Here is a 22,271-nt window from a genome sequence, read left to right on the forward strand (position 1 = left end):
AATAACTGCTAAAGCATATGGTAGGATGTTTGAGATGTGTACTTTTTCATGAGTTTTCCACATTTTTGTTCTTAACAGTTTCTTTCTTGGCAGGTTATGGACGGAGATCTTCACCTGGTCAAATCAGTAGAGCATCCAAGAAAGGAAAGATTTGGCAGAACATAAGGAAAACCTGCTTCAAAATAGTAGAGAACAGTTGGTTTAAGTGTTTTATTGGCCTTGTCACTTTGCTCAGCACAGGCACTCTGGTAAGTGAGCAGCCAGGGTGTGTGATGCTTTTATGGGAACAAATGTTTCATAATTCTGTTAATTCAGAAAGTCACCAGGCAGATAACTTTCCCCAGAATACTTAGTATAGCACCAAATTTCATATTCTGTGATTTTAGCTTTAAAAACTAAATGTTACACTTTCTTAGAAAGTCTGTATGTATATCATTCAATGTTAAATTTAATATTGCTATTAAATTGAAATATAAAATTAAATAAATAATATAATTCAAAATATATGAGAGATAGTGGGAAAATGAAATGTTAATAGATATTTGATTCTTCTGACTTTAATGAAGTTTTGTTTGTCAAACAGTTTAATAATTTGGACATCCAAAACTGCTGTATTGTGTTTGTACTTTGGTACCTATTTAATAAGAAAAGTGAAGATTACATATACTTTTAAGGGCCTTTAAACTAGAAACGTATTTTCCCTTTGACAATAATAATACTTATGGAAAATTGTCCTACAAGTATCTTCATATGTATTAAATGCATTTATAGAGTTATTGGCTTAAGAATTTTTTGTAATAGCAAAGGATTGGGGAAAAAAGAGTCTATAATAGGTGCTTATACTATGGTACAATCGTTCAATGGAATACTATGTAGCTATTTTAGAAATACAGAGCTGTCTGCATACTGATATTGTAATTCTCCCAGATATGATAATAAGTGAAAAAGAATAGTCTAGAATAAATTGTATGGCCTTCTGCATCTTATGTAGGAAAGGAAGAATAATAAAATATATTGATATTTGTCTTCATTTGCTTAAAAAAGAACAGGATAGGATACACAAGAACTACTTAACTGTGAGATGCACTGAACAGAGAGGATGGAGTCATGGTTGTGAACCAGATTGCATTGCATTGATCCAGCCTCAGTGGGCTAATTAGTGGCCTCCCAATGAGTCCATATCATAATCCCCAAAATCTTTAAATGTTAATTTATATGGCAAAAGGGTCTTTGCAGGTGTGACTGAGTTAAAGATCTTGAGATAGGGAGATTATCCTGGATTATCTAGATGAGCCTAATGTAATCACAACGGTCCTACAAAAGAAATGCAGGAGGAGTTGGAGTCAGAAAAGGAGGTGATGTGAGGATGAAAGCAAAGATTGGACGGTTGTGCTTTGAAGACAGAAGAAGGCATCAGAAGCCAAAGTATATAGGCAGCCACTAGAAGTGCAAAGAAAGGAAATGAGAGCCGTCACAGGCTCTAAAAGGAACCAGCCCTCTCGATACCTTATTTCTGACCCCAAGAATTACAAGATTATAGGTCTGTGTTGTTTGAAGCCACTAAATTTGTTGTAATTTCTTACAGCTACAATAGGAAGCTAATACACAGTTTTCTCAGGATCCACTCCCAGGAATACGCTCCCATTTCCTGCTGGTACATGTTACTAGGTCCTGCATATGGGCCAGGTCCTCTGGCATGTATAATCCTTCTTCCTTAGCAATCTCAGTACTTCCATAGCCACTTAGAGATTCGACCTTATGTGTACATTTGGTAGCCAGGAGGGGAGGTAGAGGTGGATTTTAAAGAGAATTTTATTAAGATACATACCTTATTGGAGGCTTCTTCATGGTCCTCAAGCAAGGCTAGGTTCAGTTTGATCTTACTGGAGCCCAAACTGCACCACAGAGTTCCACCTTGAGTGAATCAAATGGCATTTATATCTCTATGTCATTTAGCCATTGACTGAGGTGTGTCCCGCTAGGAGTGGAAACATGGCTTCTTGGGTGAGGTGGCTCTTGTTTAGCAGAAGCAATTCTCCAGAAAGGGCTTCATTTGTGCCTTATGAAGCAACAATAATAGTTGCTGTGGAATAGGTAGATTTGCCAGTAAAAGTGCTCTTGATGGGCATCTCTGGTATCTACTACAATGTTCAATATGTACATGAAAAGTGTGTGTTGTATGATGCTGTTGGGTGCAGTTATGGTTTGTTATTTCTATTGTTCCCATCTACTATCATCTACTATATCCTTACTATAAGGATTTTTTTTTTTTGTCTTTTGTTAGCTATGGAAAGAATGTGTTAAATCATCCCACCATGACTGTTATGTTTTTAACAATCTTCTTTTAGTGCTGTTAATTTTTCTTTATATATTTTGATGACCTGTTATTTTATGCATACATATTTATACCCATGGTATTGGCCCCTCTATCATTATGAAATATCCTTAAGTTATATATCTTGTCTCATTTGATATTAGCTTTATTTTTATTAAAATCACATGGTAAATCTTTTCATCCTACATATACTCTAACCTTTTCCTTTCTACAATTAGGGTTCATCTGCTCTTTATTGATGCAGAAATTCTGTGATACCTTTAAAAAGAGATGCTTTTTAAACTTTATATAGCTTTTCTAGTTGTTCACAGCAGGATCATTGGCCTGGTAAAAATTATTCCATCCATGCTAATTGAAGTAGAGGCTTCTGTACATCTTTTTATTGTATTTTGCATTAGGTAGCTGGATAATTGAAATATAAATATATGTAACAAAATAAAAAGAATTTTAAATTACTTTTTGTGATATTTATAATCTGCTTTATGGACACTTTTACTCCATAATTGGTTCAATTAAAAATCATCAAATCTATTGTTATTTTGTATTTACTTCTATTAACAGTGGGTTTTAATAATCACATCATTCTTTACATAAGATTATTTTAACCCTTGTTTACTTTCCATCCTTGGATGCACTTTGATAGTGAAAGTCTGCCTGAAGTTATTGGTACTTATTGCCCGTTTTCAGTACTAAAAAACTATGAAATTGCTTTGAATGACATTATCAGACTTTACATGTTCCACGTAAAAATTAAGTTTGACCTATCAAAATGGAGAAACTTTGGAGAAACAATTATAGTTTTAATTCATATTTATGTGTTTCCACTGGTTTGCCTGATTATTTCTGCAGCAGAGCAACCTTTGTGACTTTTTCTTCTAGTAGCCATATAGATTTCTAAAAACATTTTTAAAAGTCTGTGTTTCTCTTTGAGCAAGTGCCATATATCTGTGAGTTGGCTACCTGGAATTACACATAAGATTCCTATCAGATGTGACTAAAAGTTTTGTCTCTTATGTTAAGTTTTATTAACTGATTTGAGAGGGGCTATTGAAACAATTATGAAGCCAAGTTTATATAAGAAGTTCTGGGATCAATTAATGATGTTTCCTGTAGGCATGGAATCAGAGAATAATACTTACAGATTATGTCAATAAATACAAGCAAAGTGAACCAGCACTTGAGACTACAACCTATAACAATGCTCGCCATATGCTTTTAGAGATAGGATTTCATTCCCTTCTATGTCAAATGAGTTTTTAGAAATTACATGTACACCTAATCCTTACATTTTTAACCCACAGGCTTTTGAAGATATATATATCAATCAGAGAAAGACTATTAAAATTTTATTAGAATATGCTGACATGATCTTCACTTACATCTTTATTTTGGAAATGCTTCTAAAATGGATGGCATATGGTTTTAAAGCCTATTTCACTAATGGGTGGTACAAGCTGGACTTCATGGTTGTTATTGTACGTATTTTAAAGAAAATTTAAAAGGCTATTTGATTTACTTTTTCTTCTTTACTCTAACTCTTTCAATTTCCCCTCCGCTTACTTATATCTTCCTTTTTCCTTTCTCTGTACATTTTTAGTCTCCAACATCCCAATTTACAATGTTTAGCATCTATCTTTTTCTTCTCATTCTAATAAGTTCAGTACTTCACTCCTGTTTTATTGTAATAATCAGTTATGAACCCACTGCTAACCAAATAAATTTATTATGCAATATCTTGAAAATATCAGCACCTGTAAATTCTGTTGGCTTGACTTTTAAATGATATATCCACAATTAGGGTACTTACCATGACCTTCACCAGTACCATGCTGATCTAAGCTACCAGAATTTCTCATTTAGATCACTATGGTAGATTCCAAATTGGCATCCCTGCTTCTGTCTTCCCTACCCACTTTCATTCTGCTCTCCGCACAGCAACCAGAGTGACTGTTGTAAAATGAGAGTCAGCTCACATCACTTCTCTTTTTAGAATCCACTAATAGCACCCCATCTCACTCAGAGCAAAAGCCACGGTCTTTGCGATCAATGGCCTGCAAGTCTCTATGTGTTCCAGTCTTATCTTCTACTCAGCTTTTCCCCTGTCCAAGTCTATATACTGATGCACCAGCACTGAACTTCTTGAAGCTTCTCAAACATGCCAAGATTATTTTCATTTTAATGCCTTTGCACTATTTTTCACTCCACCTGGAACTTTTGCTGGCATTTATATGTTAGCTGAAATGAAACTTTTGAAGTTAGGTCTTTCCTTCCTACCCTATTTAAAACTATAATCACTCCAATATTCCTTTTCCCTTTCTCTGCTTTCTTCATATACATAGCCTCCATTAATATTATATAATTTGTTCATTTATTTGGCTTATTGACAGTTTTCTCCCACTAAAAGATAGGTTCCATTAGAGCAGAATTTTTTCTCAGTTTTCTTTTCTCCTTTGTCTCTTGTACCTAGGACATTTACTGTCACACAATGGGTGCTCAATAATTTTTGTTAAAAGAATGAATGGCTTCCTATTCTATGAACAATGATGGAAGCTCCACAATCTATAATTAATGACTTACAATAGCTGACCTCCGTCTTCTAAATTAATTCTTACAAATTAGCCTTCTACTCTGGTCAAACCACACTATACCTGCAACTCACCTTCCTATTTCCTAGTCATTGTTCTTATGTTTCCATATTCATCCATGCTTATGTAAATGAGCCCTTACTTCAAAGCCTACTTAAAGATAATCTATGTAGTATAGGGCCAGAAGAATAAATATTTCATATATTTGATTGGAAAATTCAGAAAAATGTGAACATACAATAAAAGTTAATCATAACTCTACCACGTTACTCAATATTTATTAACTATGAATCATTTTTATACATATCTATATTTACTTTTTAAAATTACTTTTCATATCTGGTTACACTTTTTTGTAGTTTGTACTTTTGACTTTATTATATTCATATCCTTGTTGATTCCTGTCCTCTGAAATCATTTTTTCTGTATTGTCTTAACCATATTCATATATATATACATTTGTAAATACATTCCAAATTTTGTTTTAATGAATATATTTCATACTATATTTCAAATAATAATGAAACTGATTCTTAATCTAATTTCAAACTGAAGAAAGATATGAATATTAATATTTGATCATAAAGAATGTAAAATATACAAATTTTTCTTCATCTTGATGACGTGCTTCTTCTTACCAGAAAATATTTTTGCTTTATCTTCGTTAAGTGATTTTAACACAAAATGATTTTCTTATAATTTTCTGTAAGCTATTACTAAGATATTTTACATATATATTGAAATTTTCCACAGATTTTTTGTAATCTTTGATTGTGTATCTCTCATAATAAGTGCAAAATTTATTTTGCATATTATTTTGATTAAAATGGAATCCTGTTCATTTTTTTAATATATGTATAGGTATTTTGTCTTAGCTTAATAGGAAAATCTCGAGAAGAACTAAAGCCACTTATTTCCATCAAATTCCTTCGGGCACTCAGAGTTCTATCTCAATTTGAAAGCATGAAGGTAAGAGAAAAGTTTCTAATCTATAGATTTTTATTTGAAATTACTAAATTTCTAAAAATTAACAAGCTTTGTTGTCTTCTCATTTATAACTTTAACAATATTAATACAAAAAAACTTTATATTCTGCTGCTCAAAAATATAGAGGCTGTTTTAGAGTATGTTACTTATGCTTATTAAGATTTTAGGTCCTTGTTGCTCATAAGATATAAAAACTAATAAAGCTAAGCAAAATAAAAAGAAACTAATAGTTGAGAGAAAATATACTTTCAAAAATATCTTTCTAACTGACATAAAGATGAATAATGAAATTAACTCAATTAAAAATATAACTCTCAGAAAATGAAACTCTGGTTAACAAACTTTTTAAAATCATAAGAACACATTAAAAAGTGGGCAAAAGACATGAACGGAAACTTTTCAAATTATGATAGACGAACTGCCAATAAACACATGAAAAAATGCTTAACATCTCTAATCATCAAGGAAATGTAAATCAAAACTACAATGAGATATCACCTAACTCCAATGAGAATGGATCTTATAAAAAAGTCCCAAAAAACAGATGGCATGGATGCAGAGAGGAAGGAACATTTATACACTGTTGGTGGGACTGAAAACTAGTACAACCTCTATGGAAAGTAGTATGGAGATTCCTCAAAGAACTAAAAGTAGACCTACCATTTGATCTAGCAATCCCAATACTATGTATTTACCCAAAAGGAAAAAAAAAAAAGACATTTTATGAAAAAGACACCTGCACTCAAATGTTTATAGCAGCACAATTCACAAAAAAAAAAAAAAAATTGCAAAGATGTGGAAACAACCCAAGTACTCATCAATACATGAGTGGATTAATAAAATGTGGCATTTGTATACCATGGAATACTATTCAGCCATAAAAGATGGTGACCTACTATCTTTCGTACAACCCGAATGGAACTGGAGACCATTCTTCTAAGTGAAGTATAGCGAGAATGGAAAAAAAACACCACAGGTAGTTAACAATAAATTGGAACTAATCGATCAACATTTATTTGCACATATGGAAGTAAAACTCAATGGAAATCAAATAGGTGGGGTGGGGAGGAGGGCTGGGAAAATTCACATCCAACAGATACAATGCAGCTATCTGGGTGCCAGGAAAGCTTATAACTTTGACTCAAACTGTACAAAAGCAAATTATGTAACCAAACGTGTGTACCTCATAATATTCTGAAATAAAACAAATAAATAAAATAAAAATTTTTTTAAATAGTATAAGAACATTGTATACACTAAGTCATTACTCACTGAATGAAAGAAAAGTTTGGGTTTTAAAATAAATGTACTTTTTAAAATTCACACATCACAAACTATGAGTTCTTGCTTGCCTTCTTTCCCTCATTCCCATGTTAAATTAAAGCCTCTTCTGAATAATGTAAAGAAAACTAATAGATTGAATAACATAAAATGGCCATTGTTCAATCTTTTGTGCCAATAATGGGAATCTCATATGATTAAACCTTAGAGAAAAAAATGGAGTCTATGACCTCCACAGGTAGTATAAGTATGTAGATATACAATGATCAATTATATGCAGAAATGACAGAAAAGTTCAATTGTACCTTTTATTTCATAATCATACATTTGTAGGATTTTTAAATTGTTTACATAAATTAAATAATATTAGCATGCCTATTTGATTCATAGTACGTAATATCACATATTCAATGTATGGTAGGGTCTAATGAGAAAATTATTTATGTTTAAGTTGCATTATCACTATAGTTTATATATTTTATGTTACATGTGAACTGCCATTCATTAAGAAGCCATAACACTTAAAGTCTTTCCACTTAGTAAAAAATAAATATTTTTTCTCTCAAAATTTTAGTGATTATTATAAATCCAAACAAAAATATAGATAATCTAAAATATGTATTTTATTAAAAATCATTTCAGAAATTTTAATAGTACTACCTTGATATCATATTATGTATACATGTTTAAGTATATGTATTAAGTACATTAAGTATATTTTGATATATATGCTAAATGTATAGTTGATCATATTTTTGTAGTGCACATGAATCTGTGGCTGACTCGTTATAGCAGGAGTTGGGCCTGATCAATCTGTTTCATAAATGCATTTGATTTACTGGGGTTGGGAAAGCAATATTTTGATTATGTGGAAAATACATAAAAATCCAAATACAGAAAAATTTCAATTATAATATAGCTCAAAATCAAAATATCTAAGATAATTGTAATTTATATTATAACATAAAATATTTAATACATTTCATTAACCACATCTTGAAGGTCCACAAGGTGATGACATTCCTCAATGTTTTTAAACCAAAATAATGTGGAAAATAAAGTAAAAAGGAGAAAGTGGTTGAAGAGGTCTGTAAGATTGAGGTAAAAATGACAAAACAGCCAAATTTCCAGCATGAATACAATTTGATGATAGGAAAACTTCATAGAATGTTCTAGAACTACAAATTAAAAATGACCTATTGATTCAAAACTTACAAATGAACACAAACACATATACACAGACATATACAATCTAAGTGATTGTAACTAAAATAAACTTCTTTTTTGTAAAAACACTATGGGATAATACCAATTTTTCTTTTCTTATAAATTTAAATACATAAGAGAAAAACAAAGTGTTAAAACAAGCAAATTGTCTGCTTTCATTTTAGAGAAATGCATGATGAGATTTGCCAGGGAAAATGACTCTGTCAGAAATTAAATACTGTGCCACTTGATGTCATATAGTTATTAGAATGGCAATGAGATAGTGACCCTGGACAATTCAAGGTCAGGAAAATAGTAGCCATAGTTATGTCAAGGTCAAGTCCAGACTTGAAGCCTCATCTCAACCTCTGGAAGTTCTGTAGTTAAATTATTCCTGAAGATACATCATTGAGGATATTAGGGAGCTACATGTTTACAAAATTAATGTTTTATGTATTTAATAAGCCTAAAGTCTTAGGTGCACAACTACTCAAATATTTGTATCAACCATATCCACTGTTTTTATTCTCATGTATGTGGATTTTCTAATAGACCTGGCATTTTTTCAGCAGCAGCATCAGTGGACCTCTCAAAATGACCAAAGTATTAACAAAGGATCTTTGACCTCATTGTAGAAATAAAATAACGTGTTATTGAAAGTACAGTTAAAAGTCAATACATTAATTCAAGGATGGATGCCTATAGAATATAGCAAGAAATTCCGGCACAAGGATGAGTATAATATCTAATAATGGTTGATGGAAAGGAAGGTTAGAATGGTAGAAAAGAGAATCAATGGTGCTTCAGAAAAAAAAAATGAAAGAAGGAAGTTCAGGGGAGGGAAATCAAAAGTAGAAAAGCTAAGATAAAGAGAGAGAAATGGCATAAATATTGAAGATATTCTATGGGATATAGCAACTGGTTTACATTTGCCATAACAGCTTCAGTGGAGTGGTAAGAACAAACTTCTGATTTTAATATTAAAGAGTAAAGGGTGTTGAGTGAATGAAGACAGTGATTATAGACTGTTGCTGGTGTTCAAGTTTAGGTAGTGGATTCATCTCACAAACTTCCTACTCTGTAGTGACTCATCAGTGACACAGAATGGTTCAGTGAGGAGGTTAAGGCTTTGGGAAGTATTGCAGCCCATTCAGTGTTTCCTGAAACAATCTCTTCCCTTGGCCTCATTGATAGTACAATCTCTTGGCCTTCTGATTTCCCCTACTCCTTCACTGTCTCTGCAGGCTAGATAACTGCATACATACACATGGTTCAATTATTTTGAATTATCATTTCTGGAACAATATAGGGAATCAATAAACATGTATGTATTAAGTCAGTGAAAAATTATTCTAATATCTGTACTAATCAGCTCTGTTGTCATTTAGTGATGTTTAAGTACAAAGATTTTGAGAATATCTAGATTTTTTTTATGTATTTTGATCAAAATTGAATGGCTATTTAGGTTATTCTAATACCAGCATGTGGGCTAGTAAATCTTTAGATATGGCATTTTTTTATCTTTTCAGTATGATGTTATATTAATTAATATTTCTAATTTTATCAGAAATTAAAATCATTTACATTTCTTATCTGAAATTTACATGTTTATTTTTTTATATGCCAGGTGGTTGTGAGAGCTTTGATAAAAACAACTTTTCCCACTTTGAATGTGTTTCTGGTCTGCCTTATGATCTGGCTGATTTTTAGTATCATGGGAGTACACTTATTTGCTGGCAAGTTCTATGAATGTATTGACCCAACAAGTGGAGAAAGGTTTCCTGTATCTGAAGTCAAGAATCAAAGTCTATGTGAAACCCTTGTGTTTAATGAATCCATGCCATGGGAGAATGCAAAACTGAACTTTGATAATGTTGGAAATGGTTTCCTTTCTCTGCTTCAAGTAGTAAGTACACGTTTGACTTTTCTTTATCGATTTTGTCACTCAGTGACCCACTATCTAGCAGATGTGAAGAGATGGGCTATTCCTCATATGTCCCCCACAGAAAAGCACATTTATAACAGCTACAAGTAACCAAAACCATGACACGTGTTTATTTACCATTCAGCTATTGATCTCCCTCTAGCTCTCTCTATTTATACTATCCTAAAATATTTTATTTACTACAAATAAACTAAACATTTAAAACAGTTGTCAACAGACAGTATAATAATGAAAATAGTAAAGATCTCAATTACACAATATACTGAATTGTGGCAAGCCTACTGGCAAATGTTTTAGTGTATTAATATCAGATTGAGTTTTTACTTTTTATTTGCCATGAATCTTAAATTTCCATAAGAATCAAATACATATTTTTTTACAGGCAACATTCAATGGGTGGATTACTATTATGAATTCAGCAGTTGATTCTGTTGAAGTAAGTACAATATAATTTTAAAACCTTTGTTAAGATTCAAGCAAAATCATTTTTGCAATTCAAGCATGGGATATCAGCAATAATTAATAGAAATTAAATACATTTTAGAGTGGGTATTTCATGGGCAGTGAAATCCAGTGTTTTATACAGTGATTGAGGTCCAGTAGGCCCATTTTGAAAGATTACCCATCTTTGTAACAGTGATTAAACCAATGAAATAAACTTTAAAATCCAAGTAAACAAAGCAATGATAGCCTTTTACCAAAAAGGAAAAAGAAAACAGTACCTCAAGAAGCATTGTTAGGTTTTCTTGTCATACATTGTTTTGTAAATCTTGATTTAAAAAGTCAATATCAATAATTTTCTTATTTTTAAAATTAAATTCTAGGTAAATATGCAGCCTAATTTTGAAGTCAACATCTACATGTATTATTACTTTATCAACTTTATTGTATTTGGATTATTTCTCCCTTTGAGTATGCTGATTGCTGTTATTATTACTAATTTCAACAAGCATAAAATAAAGATAAGTATATTCTTTATTTGTTCATCAACACCTGAGAAAATAAAACATATTTATAAAAACATACTGATTCAAATAAGTGGTTTTAGATTCAGCTTAATGTTGTTTTTATTTAATACATATCTAATAAAATAATAAATGTTCCTGTACATTGATGAACATTGCTGAAATGTTCATCCTCATATTGCTTTCTATATTCAAAATATACACAGACAAGTTTAAAAGTTAAAAGTTACACGTTTCTGTACATATATTGTAAATGATGATGTGCTGAAAAATAAATAGTTAAGTAATACTGTGTATCTTCACAAATATGTGAAGAGCTCAAGAAAAAATACTAGTTTACACTCTGTTATATTCAAAGAATTCAGAGCCATAATCAGCATGGATATCTTTTTAACTTAGAGTAACTCTTTCTACTGGAAATAGAGAGAGTCATAAATCCTAGTTAGATGGCCTAAATAGGAGGGCTTGAATCTGATAAGAGAGAATTCAAAGGCAGATTTGAACAACCACTGTTTGGTGCCATTTCTACACAAAGACTCCCCTTCAGGGCCTGTACAAATTAGAAGGTCTCAAAAGACATCTAAGTCCACCTACTTTAACCATAGATACCTACCCTCTATAAGGTATAGGAAAGCCTTCAAAAAGAATAGTTTAATTTTGAATTTCCATCTTCAGCCATGTGCAAATCCTGGTACGGTAGTCTCCCCTTATCCATGGGGGATACATTTCAAGGCCCGCAGTGGTTGCCTGAAATAAGTGTGGATAGAGCTAACCCAATTGCTATCAATCAGAACACATTTCCATTCATGTTAAGATGCCGTTTCCATCTTAACTAAGTACTTATCACACACTGTGACTGTAACTTTTGCAGTTTGAGGTACGACAGCAAAACTAGCACAAATTTTTTTTTCCTTCTTAACAATTTCATGGATAGAAGATTCGTCTTTACCATATATTAATATCTTAGCAACTTCAACATACAATGTTTTTCCTTTCCTTATTAAGTTGAGAAATTTCACCTTTTTTACTTTAAAAAAGCACTCTACAGCTTTTCTTTGCATATCCAAATTACCAGCATCACTACTCTTGTGTTTTGGGGTCATGATTAAGTAAAATAGGGGTTCCTTGAACACAAGTACTGGGATACCGTGACACTGGATCTGACAACTTAGCTGACTACTAAGTGACTAATGGGCAGGGAGTGTAGACAGAGCGAAGATACTGGACAAAAGGAAGAATTCACACCCTGAGCAGAACAGAGTGTTCATCATGCTGCTCAGAATGGCATGCAATTTAAAACTTATGAATTATTTATTTATAGAATTTTCTACTTAATATATTTGGACCGTAGTTGACCTTGGGTAACCGAAACTGTGGAAAGTGAAACTTCAGATAATGGGGCACTACTGTAGACCACTCTGAGTCTCCACTAATCAGGTGGAAGTAGAAGGTTCACTGATCAAATATGGTTTTCATTGGATACTTCAGCTTCCTAGGGACTTCACTTAGGATTTGCTTCTGGGCTTTAGATTGGTGACCTCCATCAATTTTAAGCAATCTGGTCCTGATTTAGCACAGTAACAATTCCTAATTCCTAGATTAACATGACATTATTTACTTTACATATTTTGTATAAGATGATGAAATGAGAATTAGAAACAGGAAAATAAATAAACCCTAGAAGGAGCTATGAAGAGGTAAACACAAAATACTTTTGGAACAATTGTGAAAAGTATCTTCTGATAGTATTTGAAAAATAAAGCAGTATTTATTTACTCTTGCTTATTAAAAGGCATAAATCTACTTTACCTTTATTGAGTTCAACCTGTGTTAGTAAACCTTTCCAGATGTCCCCTGCTGTTTCTCTTTTGTCCCTTTCTAACAAGCGGTAGCCCTCAGTAGCATGAAAAGTGAAAATAGGGTTAGCCCGCCCCAGGAAAGTGCACCAAAAGATTATCGAATATTGTCATTATCAGCATGTATTCTACATGTGTTTTATATGGATTTTTGTACAGAAAGTCAGACATGTTCCAACATGATTTAGTTCATCACAGTTAAGCCTTTGTAAAAGGATTAAATCAATAATTACCAAGTTTTTAAAAACACATATTAGTATTATATAATGGAAAATTTAGATTAAATGTGATTTTAATATCTTTTTCCTTCATTTATTTACCAGGGAGGCTCAAATATCTTTATAACAGTAAAGCAGAGGAAACAGTACCGTGGGCTGAAGAAGCTGATGCATGAGGACTCTCAAAGACCAGTACCTCGCCCAGGAGTAAGAAAATGTCTAAATATTTCTGAAGCTTCAAAAAAAGTTTTATTTATATTAATACATTCTCTTTTAAAAATAAAAATATGTTAAAAGTTTTAATAGCCAGTAGTGGTGGCATAGGCCTGTAGTCCCAACTATTTAGGAGGCTGATGCAGGAGGATACCTTGAGCTCAGGAGTTGGAAGCCAGCCTGGGCAACATTGCAAGACTCTGTCTCTCAGAAAAAAGAAGAAGAAGAAGAAAAAAAAAAAATTAACAAATGCTTTTGACAAAATTTATAAAATATGTTTCTTATAAAATCTTTTAATTGTCATTTTTTTAAATTTGTTTTGACTATATGCTATTAGTAAAAATTTAAGCCCACTTATTCTCCTATTTATTCTAGGAGGGAAAGTGTAGAATCTGTGTGTGTATGCGTGTGTATACATTTCTATGTGCATATATACTATTAATAAGACTATTACACCTGTTTTTTTTTTTTTTTTACACACAGAACAAGTTCCAAGGATTCATTTTTGACTTGGTAACAAATCCTGTCTTTAATGTCATCATTATGGTTCATATCTGTCTCCAAGCGATACTCCTTATAATACAAAGTGATGAACAGAGTCCACAAATGGAAACTGCTTTCTTCTGGATTGACTCAATTTTTGTTATGCTATATACTATAGAATGTATACTGAAGCTCATCTCTTTCCGTTGTTACTATTTCACCATGGGATGGAACATTTTTGATTTTATGGTGGTCATTTTCTCCATTACAGGTAAGATTTTGTTTAGTGAAATTTTTGCTTGTAATAATATTCAGGCAAGCTCTTGAGATGTAGTCTCTTGAGATGTAGTCTCATAATAAGCAAAACAGTTAGGGATCCTTTTTATCCCAAAAGAAATGCCTCATATTTTTGCATTCTTACATGTGCACATGCCTTGCAGATATAAGGTATTCAAAAATATTTCTTGAACTAATAGCATAGTCTTTATATCATAAGCCACCAGGTAAATGCTTAGTTACTCCTTCAGTATATAACATACATTAGTTTTCCAGGATGACAGTAGAAAGATCTTTATGTCTTAGAATGATGTAAGTTTTTAAGATCACTGTTATTTCCCTTCCTCTAAAACCATTTACAACTTTTATAACTAAAGTTTTAGGCTTTGATAAATTTTTCACTAGTTTTCTTTTATTTTGTGTAGCTCACTCTTTTGTTTAGCAAATACATTTGATTATCCTCTTTGTGAACAGATATTGTGCTATATGAAAATAATTCAGTAGTAAACAAGAGAGGCATAATCCCTGTATACACATAATTTATAGTCTATGTGTATACAGATACAGATAATTAAACAGTACATTTTAATACTGTGCTGTTAAGGTTATGGTAGGGGAAGCACAGGGTGCTGCAGCAGTGTAACAAAAGGAAAGCACCTAATCAGTAAGTGGAGGTCAGAGAAAACTCTGTGGAGGAAGCAAAATCTAAATAGAGACCTATTGGATAAGGAGATAGACAAGCAAAGAATTCAGGATCAATAAGAATGTCAAGTAGAGGCCGGGCGCGGTGGCTCACGCCTGTAATCCTAGCTCTCTGGGAGGCCGAGGTGGGCGGATTGTTTGAGCTCAGGAGTTCGAGACCACCCTGAGCAAGAGCGAGACCCCATCTCTACTAAAAATAGAAAGAAATTATATGGACAGCTAAAAATATATATAGAAAAAATTAGCCGGGCATGGTGGTGCATGCCTGTAGTCCCAGCTACTCGGGAGGCTGAGACAGGAGGATCGCTTGAGCCCAGGAGTTTGAGGTTGCTGTGAGCTAGGCTGACGCCACGGCACTCACTCTAGCCTGGGCAACAGAGTGAGACTCTGTCTCAAAAAAAAAAAAAAAAAAAAAAAAAAAGAATGTCAAGTAGAAAGAAGTTTATTGTCTGCTTGCCCATACACACATACCAGATTATAAGCTCCAAGAGAGTAGGGACAATGTTGACACAATAGTTTATTGTGTCAAGCACTATTCTGTGTATTCAGGAGTGGGAAATGTAGGTCAATTATTTTCCCAGTTGTGCTTCTAGAAAATTCACTCATTCAGTTGATAGTTGAAGCAATGCAACGAACTATTGAGGGAAAAACACAAGAATCTTGATAGAAATGTACATGAAGTCAGGAGGGGACTGATAGGAAGAAAATAGGATTTATGGAGTTAAGAGTCCTATGAGATTGAAGTGGAAGTTGCTTACTCAGGGAGCTGGAAGGAAAAGAAATTTCAGTCAGAGAGAAAGCTTTTTGAATTTGAGGTTTCATAAGGTAAGGTAGTCTGGATCCAGAATATGTGGTCACAGAATATGTGGTCACAGATGTGAATGACTGAAGTAAAGTGATGGATTATGAAACTTCAGAAGGCCAAAGACTGAGAGGCTGGACTTTGACTGGATTGATGGTGGGCACTGAGGTGGAATGGGAGGCACTGGGCCGATTACTGAAACCTCCAGAGAAGACAGATGAGTAGTGAGTACATCACAGAGCCAAGGAATGGTACAAATGGTGTAGTTGAATGGCATGATCCAAAAATTTCTTTCATTTTTCCTTTATAAAAATTATGGGAAGCAGAAGTATCCAGAAATAATATTAGAAAGAAATAAAGATACTTATTTTATCCACCTACTCTGAGGAACATGGAGTGAGGAAGAATGAGCTGCCTGCACTTAAAAGGTTGCCAGGGAACCTCAACTCTATCCTCAAGATAGAGTCAGGTGTTAGATAAGAAAGAAGGTTTAAAAAAAAAAAACTGGTGATGAGGATGTAGAGAAATTTATTTCCAATTAACTGGTGATAATTCCTGCATAATGCAAGAGCTGGAAGATTGAAGAGAAATGAGCCTTTGGGTTAAACTAGAAGATTCACTAAAGCACTGTGGTGATAAGGGTATTGATAGGATAGAACTATTGATTGGAGAGATCATCATCTTAGCAGTGACCTAAGTTTAACAGAAACATGAGGCATAATCTTTCCAGATTCAGCAAACATACTATTTCATTTAAAAGCCTCATGGGGTTCTCCCCTTCACCACCTTCTCAACTCAAAATGACCCACACTTTTCTCCAGTACTTCCAGAAAATATTCCTTATGCCTTTTATAGAAATTATAATTTTACCTTTTTATTTCTTCCCTTACTCACTCACTCCCATACTTCCCTCATTCACCTACTACAACTACAAAAAGTTCTAAGCAAAGATGCGTTTATTCTATTTACATTTAAAGTGCCTGGGGCCCAAATACTAATTATGAAATAAGTAAATTAAATTCTAATCTATGAATCACTGAATACCAGACAATTTTGTAATTGTATTTATCAGTTAGGTCTTTCTGCTTTGCATTATAATTGTTTCAAATGTCTATTATTGCTGCTTCCTAAATTATGTCTTTGAAGACAAATCATATTATTCATCTCTGCATATTTGCATAATGTGTTTATTAGGCATTCAGTAAAGGTTACATTGATCTAAAGTTTTTGGTCCAACAGCAATCAGAAAAAATTATGACTATCGTCCTGTATTATGGAATCAGGTCATCTGTGATTCCAGAATTACTGTCAAGAGATGAAGAGAATTGTCTTTCAAATTTTGCTACATATCCTGAGCATTGACACAATTAGTATATGGCTAACCCAAACTTTCAATATATTAATAGTTAAACAGAAAGAATTAATAAAATATCAACAAAATATATTAAAAATTAAGTTAAAAATAATTTATATTATTCTAAATGCAATTGTATTTGAATAATTTTGTTGCCTGCTTTATTTTTTCCCACCCCAAGGACTATTTCTGCCTATGACAGTAGGCTACTACCTTGTGCCTCCTTCGCTTGTGCAACTAATACTTCTCTCACGGATCATTCACATCCTGCGCCTTGGAAAAGGACCAAAGGTGTTCCATAATCTGATGGTTCCCTTCATGCTGTCCCTCCCAGCACTGTTGAACATCGGTCTTCTCCTCTTCCTGGTCATGTTTGTCTATGCCATCTTTGGAATGTACAACTTTGCCTATGTTAAAAAGGAAGCTGGAATTAATGATGTGTCCAATTTTGAAACCTTTGGCAGCAGTATGCTCTGTCTTTTTCAAGTTACAATATTTGCTGGTTGGGATGGGATGCTCAATGCAATTTTCAACAGTGAATGGTCTGACTGTGATCCTGATAAAATTAACCCTGGGACTCAGGTTAGAGGAGATTGTGGTAGCCCCTCTGTTGGGATTTTTTACTTTGTCAGTTACATCCTCATATCATGGTTGATCATTGTCAATATGTATATTGTTGTTGTCATGGAGTTTTTAAATATTGCTTCTAAGAAAAAAGTCAAGACCTTGAGTGAAGATGATTTTAGGAAATTCTTTCAGGTATGGAAACGATTTGATCCTGATAGGACCCAGTACATAGACTCTAGCAAGCTTTCAGACTTTGCAGCTTCTCTTGATCCTCCTCTTTCCATGGCAAAACCAAACAAGGGCCAGCTCATTGCTTTGGATCTTCCCATGGCTGTTGGAGACAGAATTCATTGCCTTGACATTCTACTTGCTTTTACAAAGAGAGTTATGGGTAATGATGTGAGGATGGAGAAAGTCCTTTCAGAGATAGAATCAGGGTTTTTGTTAGCCAATCCTTTTAAGATCACATATGAGCCAATTACAACTACTCTGAAACGAAAACAAGAGGCAGTTTCAGCAACTATCATTCAGCGTGCTTATAAAAATTATCGCTTAAGGCGAAATGACCAAAATACATCAGATATTCATGTGATAGATGGTGATAAAGATGTTCAAGCTGCTAAAGAAAGTGTCTACTTTGACAAAACTAAGGAAAAGCCGACTATTCAAAGCCAGATCTAATCCCACTTATGACCTCTTTACCTTCTTCATATAGAACAAAAATGTTAAAAGTGTAAATCAGAAATAAAAGCAAAGATCAGAGAAAGCAGAGATAATAATCAACTGTTTACAAGTCATGGAAGTGAAGCTGTATTCACAAGACTCCATGCCAAATTCACTTTTTTAGCACTATATGTTCAGTCTAACCAATCAGGAAAGACAACTCCTTAATATTGCTTCAGTGATTTAAAGTGGGTTAAAGTTGCCATTGGACAATCCAATGTTTGCTTTCTCTATATGACTTATATAGTGTGTACCTCTTCTAAAGGATAGGGGATGGTGGTGATAGAGATTAACAAAAAAGGAGGCTTCCTTGTATATTTTATGTCTAATTTTATGGGCTTCAAGTCTCACCCCTATTAGGACTTAGTTAAAAATAAACAAATACTTTCTTAATATGGGATGGTGAAGTGCTACAGGCCATTAAATCATAAACTTGCCTAGACAAATGCCAATTAGGGGAAGGGAGAGGGCCGTTCCTTAGAAAGTGCCTTTGAGATCAATCACAGAGATTGTTCAGCTGGTTAAAACCACATTGAAAAAGATTGGTTGAAGCTCTATTTTAATTTTTGTTTGTTCTTGTTTTCTTTTACTTTTGGTTCTGGGAATTAATGTTGTTTCATGGTTCTCAGGCTTCTGGTTTCTCATCTCTTTGGCTAGTTCCACCTAAGCTCTGGCTCTTCAACAGGACAAATTCATAAAATAAGAAGCATAAAGGAAACTGACAGTTATGGTCTACATTTTCTTCTCATTTACACTTTTTTAAAAGTATGCATTACTAAAATGACGTACTAGATAATATGTTAATAGACTCAATCTTTGCCTTATCATAAAAGTGATGTATTTTCTACCATTTATCTCTAATGTAATGCTGAGTGGGTAAGATCTGGCAATGCATGACGTAATATGAACCAGAATTGTCAAGAGCTACCGTATGTCTAGAAATTTAATTTTCACAGTGTCTTTTATTTGGGAAACTGTGGCCACTTTAAAGTACTTTTCATTGTACTTTATGCTGCTTTCTAATTCAGAGAAAGAAAATGATCACTCAAACTATAAAGACTATTAATTAGGAGATAAAAGTGTTAAGTTTGTTGTTGTTTTACGTTAGTGTATACAAGTTTGTTTTCACTTACACATTTATTATTCCAAGTTTTTTAAATTTTTTATCTCATCACATACATCATTACTCTGAAAAATTCTTTATGTTCAAAGAACTTTAAGATCTTGAACATTAGTTTTCACTATTGAAATTATATTTAAAGGATAGGCACAAATAGTTGTTTTTTGACTTATTCGTAAAAGTGCATTTGTATCCATGTAGTTTGAGATGCTAAGCTTTATTTCATCTGTATGAAGATTGATTTCAGTGTGCCTACAAAGTCCTAAAAGATTCAAAAAGAAAATCTGTATACTACTGACTTAAATGATATCCTTTAAATATGTTGTGTGACATTCAATATCATTTGCATATCAGTAATTGTATTTTATTATGAATGCATGATCTTGAGCCTTAAATATTATAATCTTTTTCTGCTCCTCAGAAATGTAATAACCTTACCGAGATGCCTTTGGGGGATCCCCTAATTAAATGTAATTTCAGGGTTCTGTTTTTTCTATAAGTGTTCCTTCCTTTCTCGCCCTGCTCTCCATCACGTGATGGGGACCAGTGAGGAATCAGTGTTAACTTGGTGACAATGTGGCAGCTGGTGCTTTATCTAAGCTTCTCAGTTTTCCATTTCTTGGGAATGCTTTAATGTGGAAACTGCTTCAGATACTTAAACTGAATCATAACTTGCTTATGTAAATTCCATAAAGACAACAAACTGATTTTAGTTTGAAAACTATAGCTTTTACTTACAAATCGTGTTTGCCAGTTACCTTCCAAAAGCTGTATAAAGAATTATTTTTAACAAAGTCTTACAATATATCTTACTTTTTAGGTACTATAGGAAATAATAAATACAATCTGTTAACCACAAAAAGCTTTGTTTGTTTTCTTTTTTCAATTTGGTAAGTCAGGATGACAACTTTGTATAGTAGAATTTTTTAAAATAAGCTTTACATTAAAGCTTATTCATTTATGCTGAAAATTCAAAACTAGAAACACTTGTGCTTACATTATATCATTTAATTTTGTAAGACGAATGTTAGTAAGTTTACCAGAGACCTCTATACACTGACAGACTGTACAAAGCACTCCTCTTATCAAAATTTTAATTTTAATTTTACTAGATATATTTCATTATTGTTAGAGTTTGCTTTGTGAAACATAATACTGAAATTAAATTTATTGATACACTACTATTTATTAATTTCTACTTCAAAATATTTTGTTTCACTAATAAATATAATATATTTGAAATTATTTTAAAGGTAATGGTAATAGCTATCATTTATTGAGCAGACTATTATGTCCAGCACTGTGCTAAGTATTTATCATGCATGAAGCAGTAATCATTTTCAGTCCATAGGTGAAAAACATTAGGCTTAAAAAGGTTTTAAAGGCTTTTATATGGCACAGAACTTATAAGAGACAAGTCCAGGACTCCAAACCAGGGATGGTTCCAGAGCTTTAATGTCTTGATTGTCTTTCTGTCTCTCTCTCCCTCTTCTTCTCTCTCTCTTTCCCCCATCCCCCCTCCTGCTTGGTGGAGGAAATTTGAAAAGTGAACATAAGCCCTGGAAAAAAGAGAAGGCACAAGAGATAAAACTATAGAAGTATTTTTTCAACATTTATTGAATGCTAGGTACTAGAGGTAAACTCAGAGCCTATTCATGTATAAAGATAAATCTGAGATGAAAGAGCTTGCTAGTGTGGGTAAACATAACCATTCATCTGCTTATACGGTAATTTTTATACCATTGGTGTAAATTGTATTATGTCTAGAGGAAGGAATATCGGGGTTCTCTGTTAGATATCAGAGGTGAAAAGAATAAAGGGGGACTCTGTAGGAAAAGGAGGTTTTTATCAATTAGAGCAGTTAGCTTTATTCAGCAAAGAGGTACTTTTAAGAAGAGTCCATCATGGAGAATTCTAGGCCTAGGATTGCAGCTTATAGTTCTTCAGGCTATAAAACAAAGAGAGATGAATTAAGGAGAACTTCCACCACAGAGATTAGCTAGAAAATTCAAGCAGAATTTCTCTGGATACCCTGAATCCCTTCCCAGACATTCTTTATTTTTCCCTTTGGTTTTTAAACTTTCTTTTCCCTTAACTGTTACTTTCCATGAACTCTGGGTCTGCACTCTCAGCTGTAACAGTCAACAAAGAACTCCAGTGAATGACAGAGTCTTCACTTCACAGCTGGGGATTTTCAACTTTATGCTGGGTGAACTAAAACTGTCAGGGTCATATACTTATACTCATCTCTTCATCTGTATGTAAACCTCTATCCTCATCGACTTAAAAATCTCATACTGGCTCCAAGGATTTTTTTTCTAAATTCCACTTCTAGGTTCTATCACCATCCAAGTGGAACAATACCCTTATATCCCTGGATTCTGGTGTAGGCTACTTACATAAAAGTCTATACCTTCAAATAATCCATAAGTTCTGAGTCCCTCTTCATACAAAATTTCATCACTATCTTCCCTCATTTTCTCCCGCCTTTCCATCATTTCATAAAAATCCATTGAACAACTCCTATATATTAGGCAAAGCAATTTAGAGATGAGCAAGATTGCCCTTATCCTCAAAAGGCCTTGTGTGATGGGTAAAACATCATGTTGGAACTTCTTTTACTTCATTGTTATAATGGAGACCCTCACTAGGG

At 33.2% G+C, this 22,271-nt stretch overlaps 1 protein-coding gene across 1 annotated transcript in view; it reads left to right on the top strand.

Annotated features, from left to right (window-relative positions):
* The window catches only part of SCN7A (sodium voltage-gated channel alpha subunit 7), a 60,286-nt gene extending 41,830 nt beyond the window's left edge, over positions 1 to 18,456 (top strand). The window contains exons 16-24 of the mRNA XM_069471824.1: positions 94 to 248; positions 3,637 to 3,810; positions 5,782 to 5,889; positions 10,022 to 10,300; positions 10,722 to 10,775; positions 11,164 to 11,301; positions 13,481 to 13,585; positions 14,075 to 14,345; positions 17,390 to 18,456. Coding sequence (XP_069327925.1) covers positions 94 to 248; positions 3,637 to 3,810; positions 5,782 to 5,889; positions 10,022 to 10,300; positions 10,722 to 10,775; positions 11,164 to 11,301; positions 13,481 to 13,585; positions 14,075 to 14,345; positions 17,390 to 18,456 — 2,351 coding nt within the window. The remainder of the gene's footprint in view (positions 1 to 93; positions 249 to 3,636; positions 3,811 to 5,781; positions 5,890 to 10,021; positions 10,301 to 10,721; positions 10,776 to 11,163; positions 11,302 to 13,480; positions 13,586 to 14,074; positions 14,346 to 17,389) is intronic.
* The last annotated feature ends 3,815 nt before the right edge of the window (positions 18,457 to 22,271 follow it).

The sequence above is a fragment of the Eulemur rufifrons genome, chromosome 1, assembly GCF_041146395.1.
Source record: "Eulemur rufifrons isolate Redbay chromosome 1, OSU_ERuf_1, whole genome shotgun sequence".
Classification (NCBI taxonomy): domain Eukaryota; kingdom Metazoa; phylum Chordata; class Mammalia; order Primates; family Lemuridae; genus Eulemur; species Eulemur rufifrons.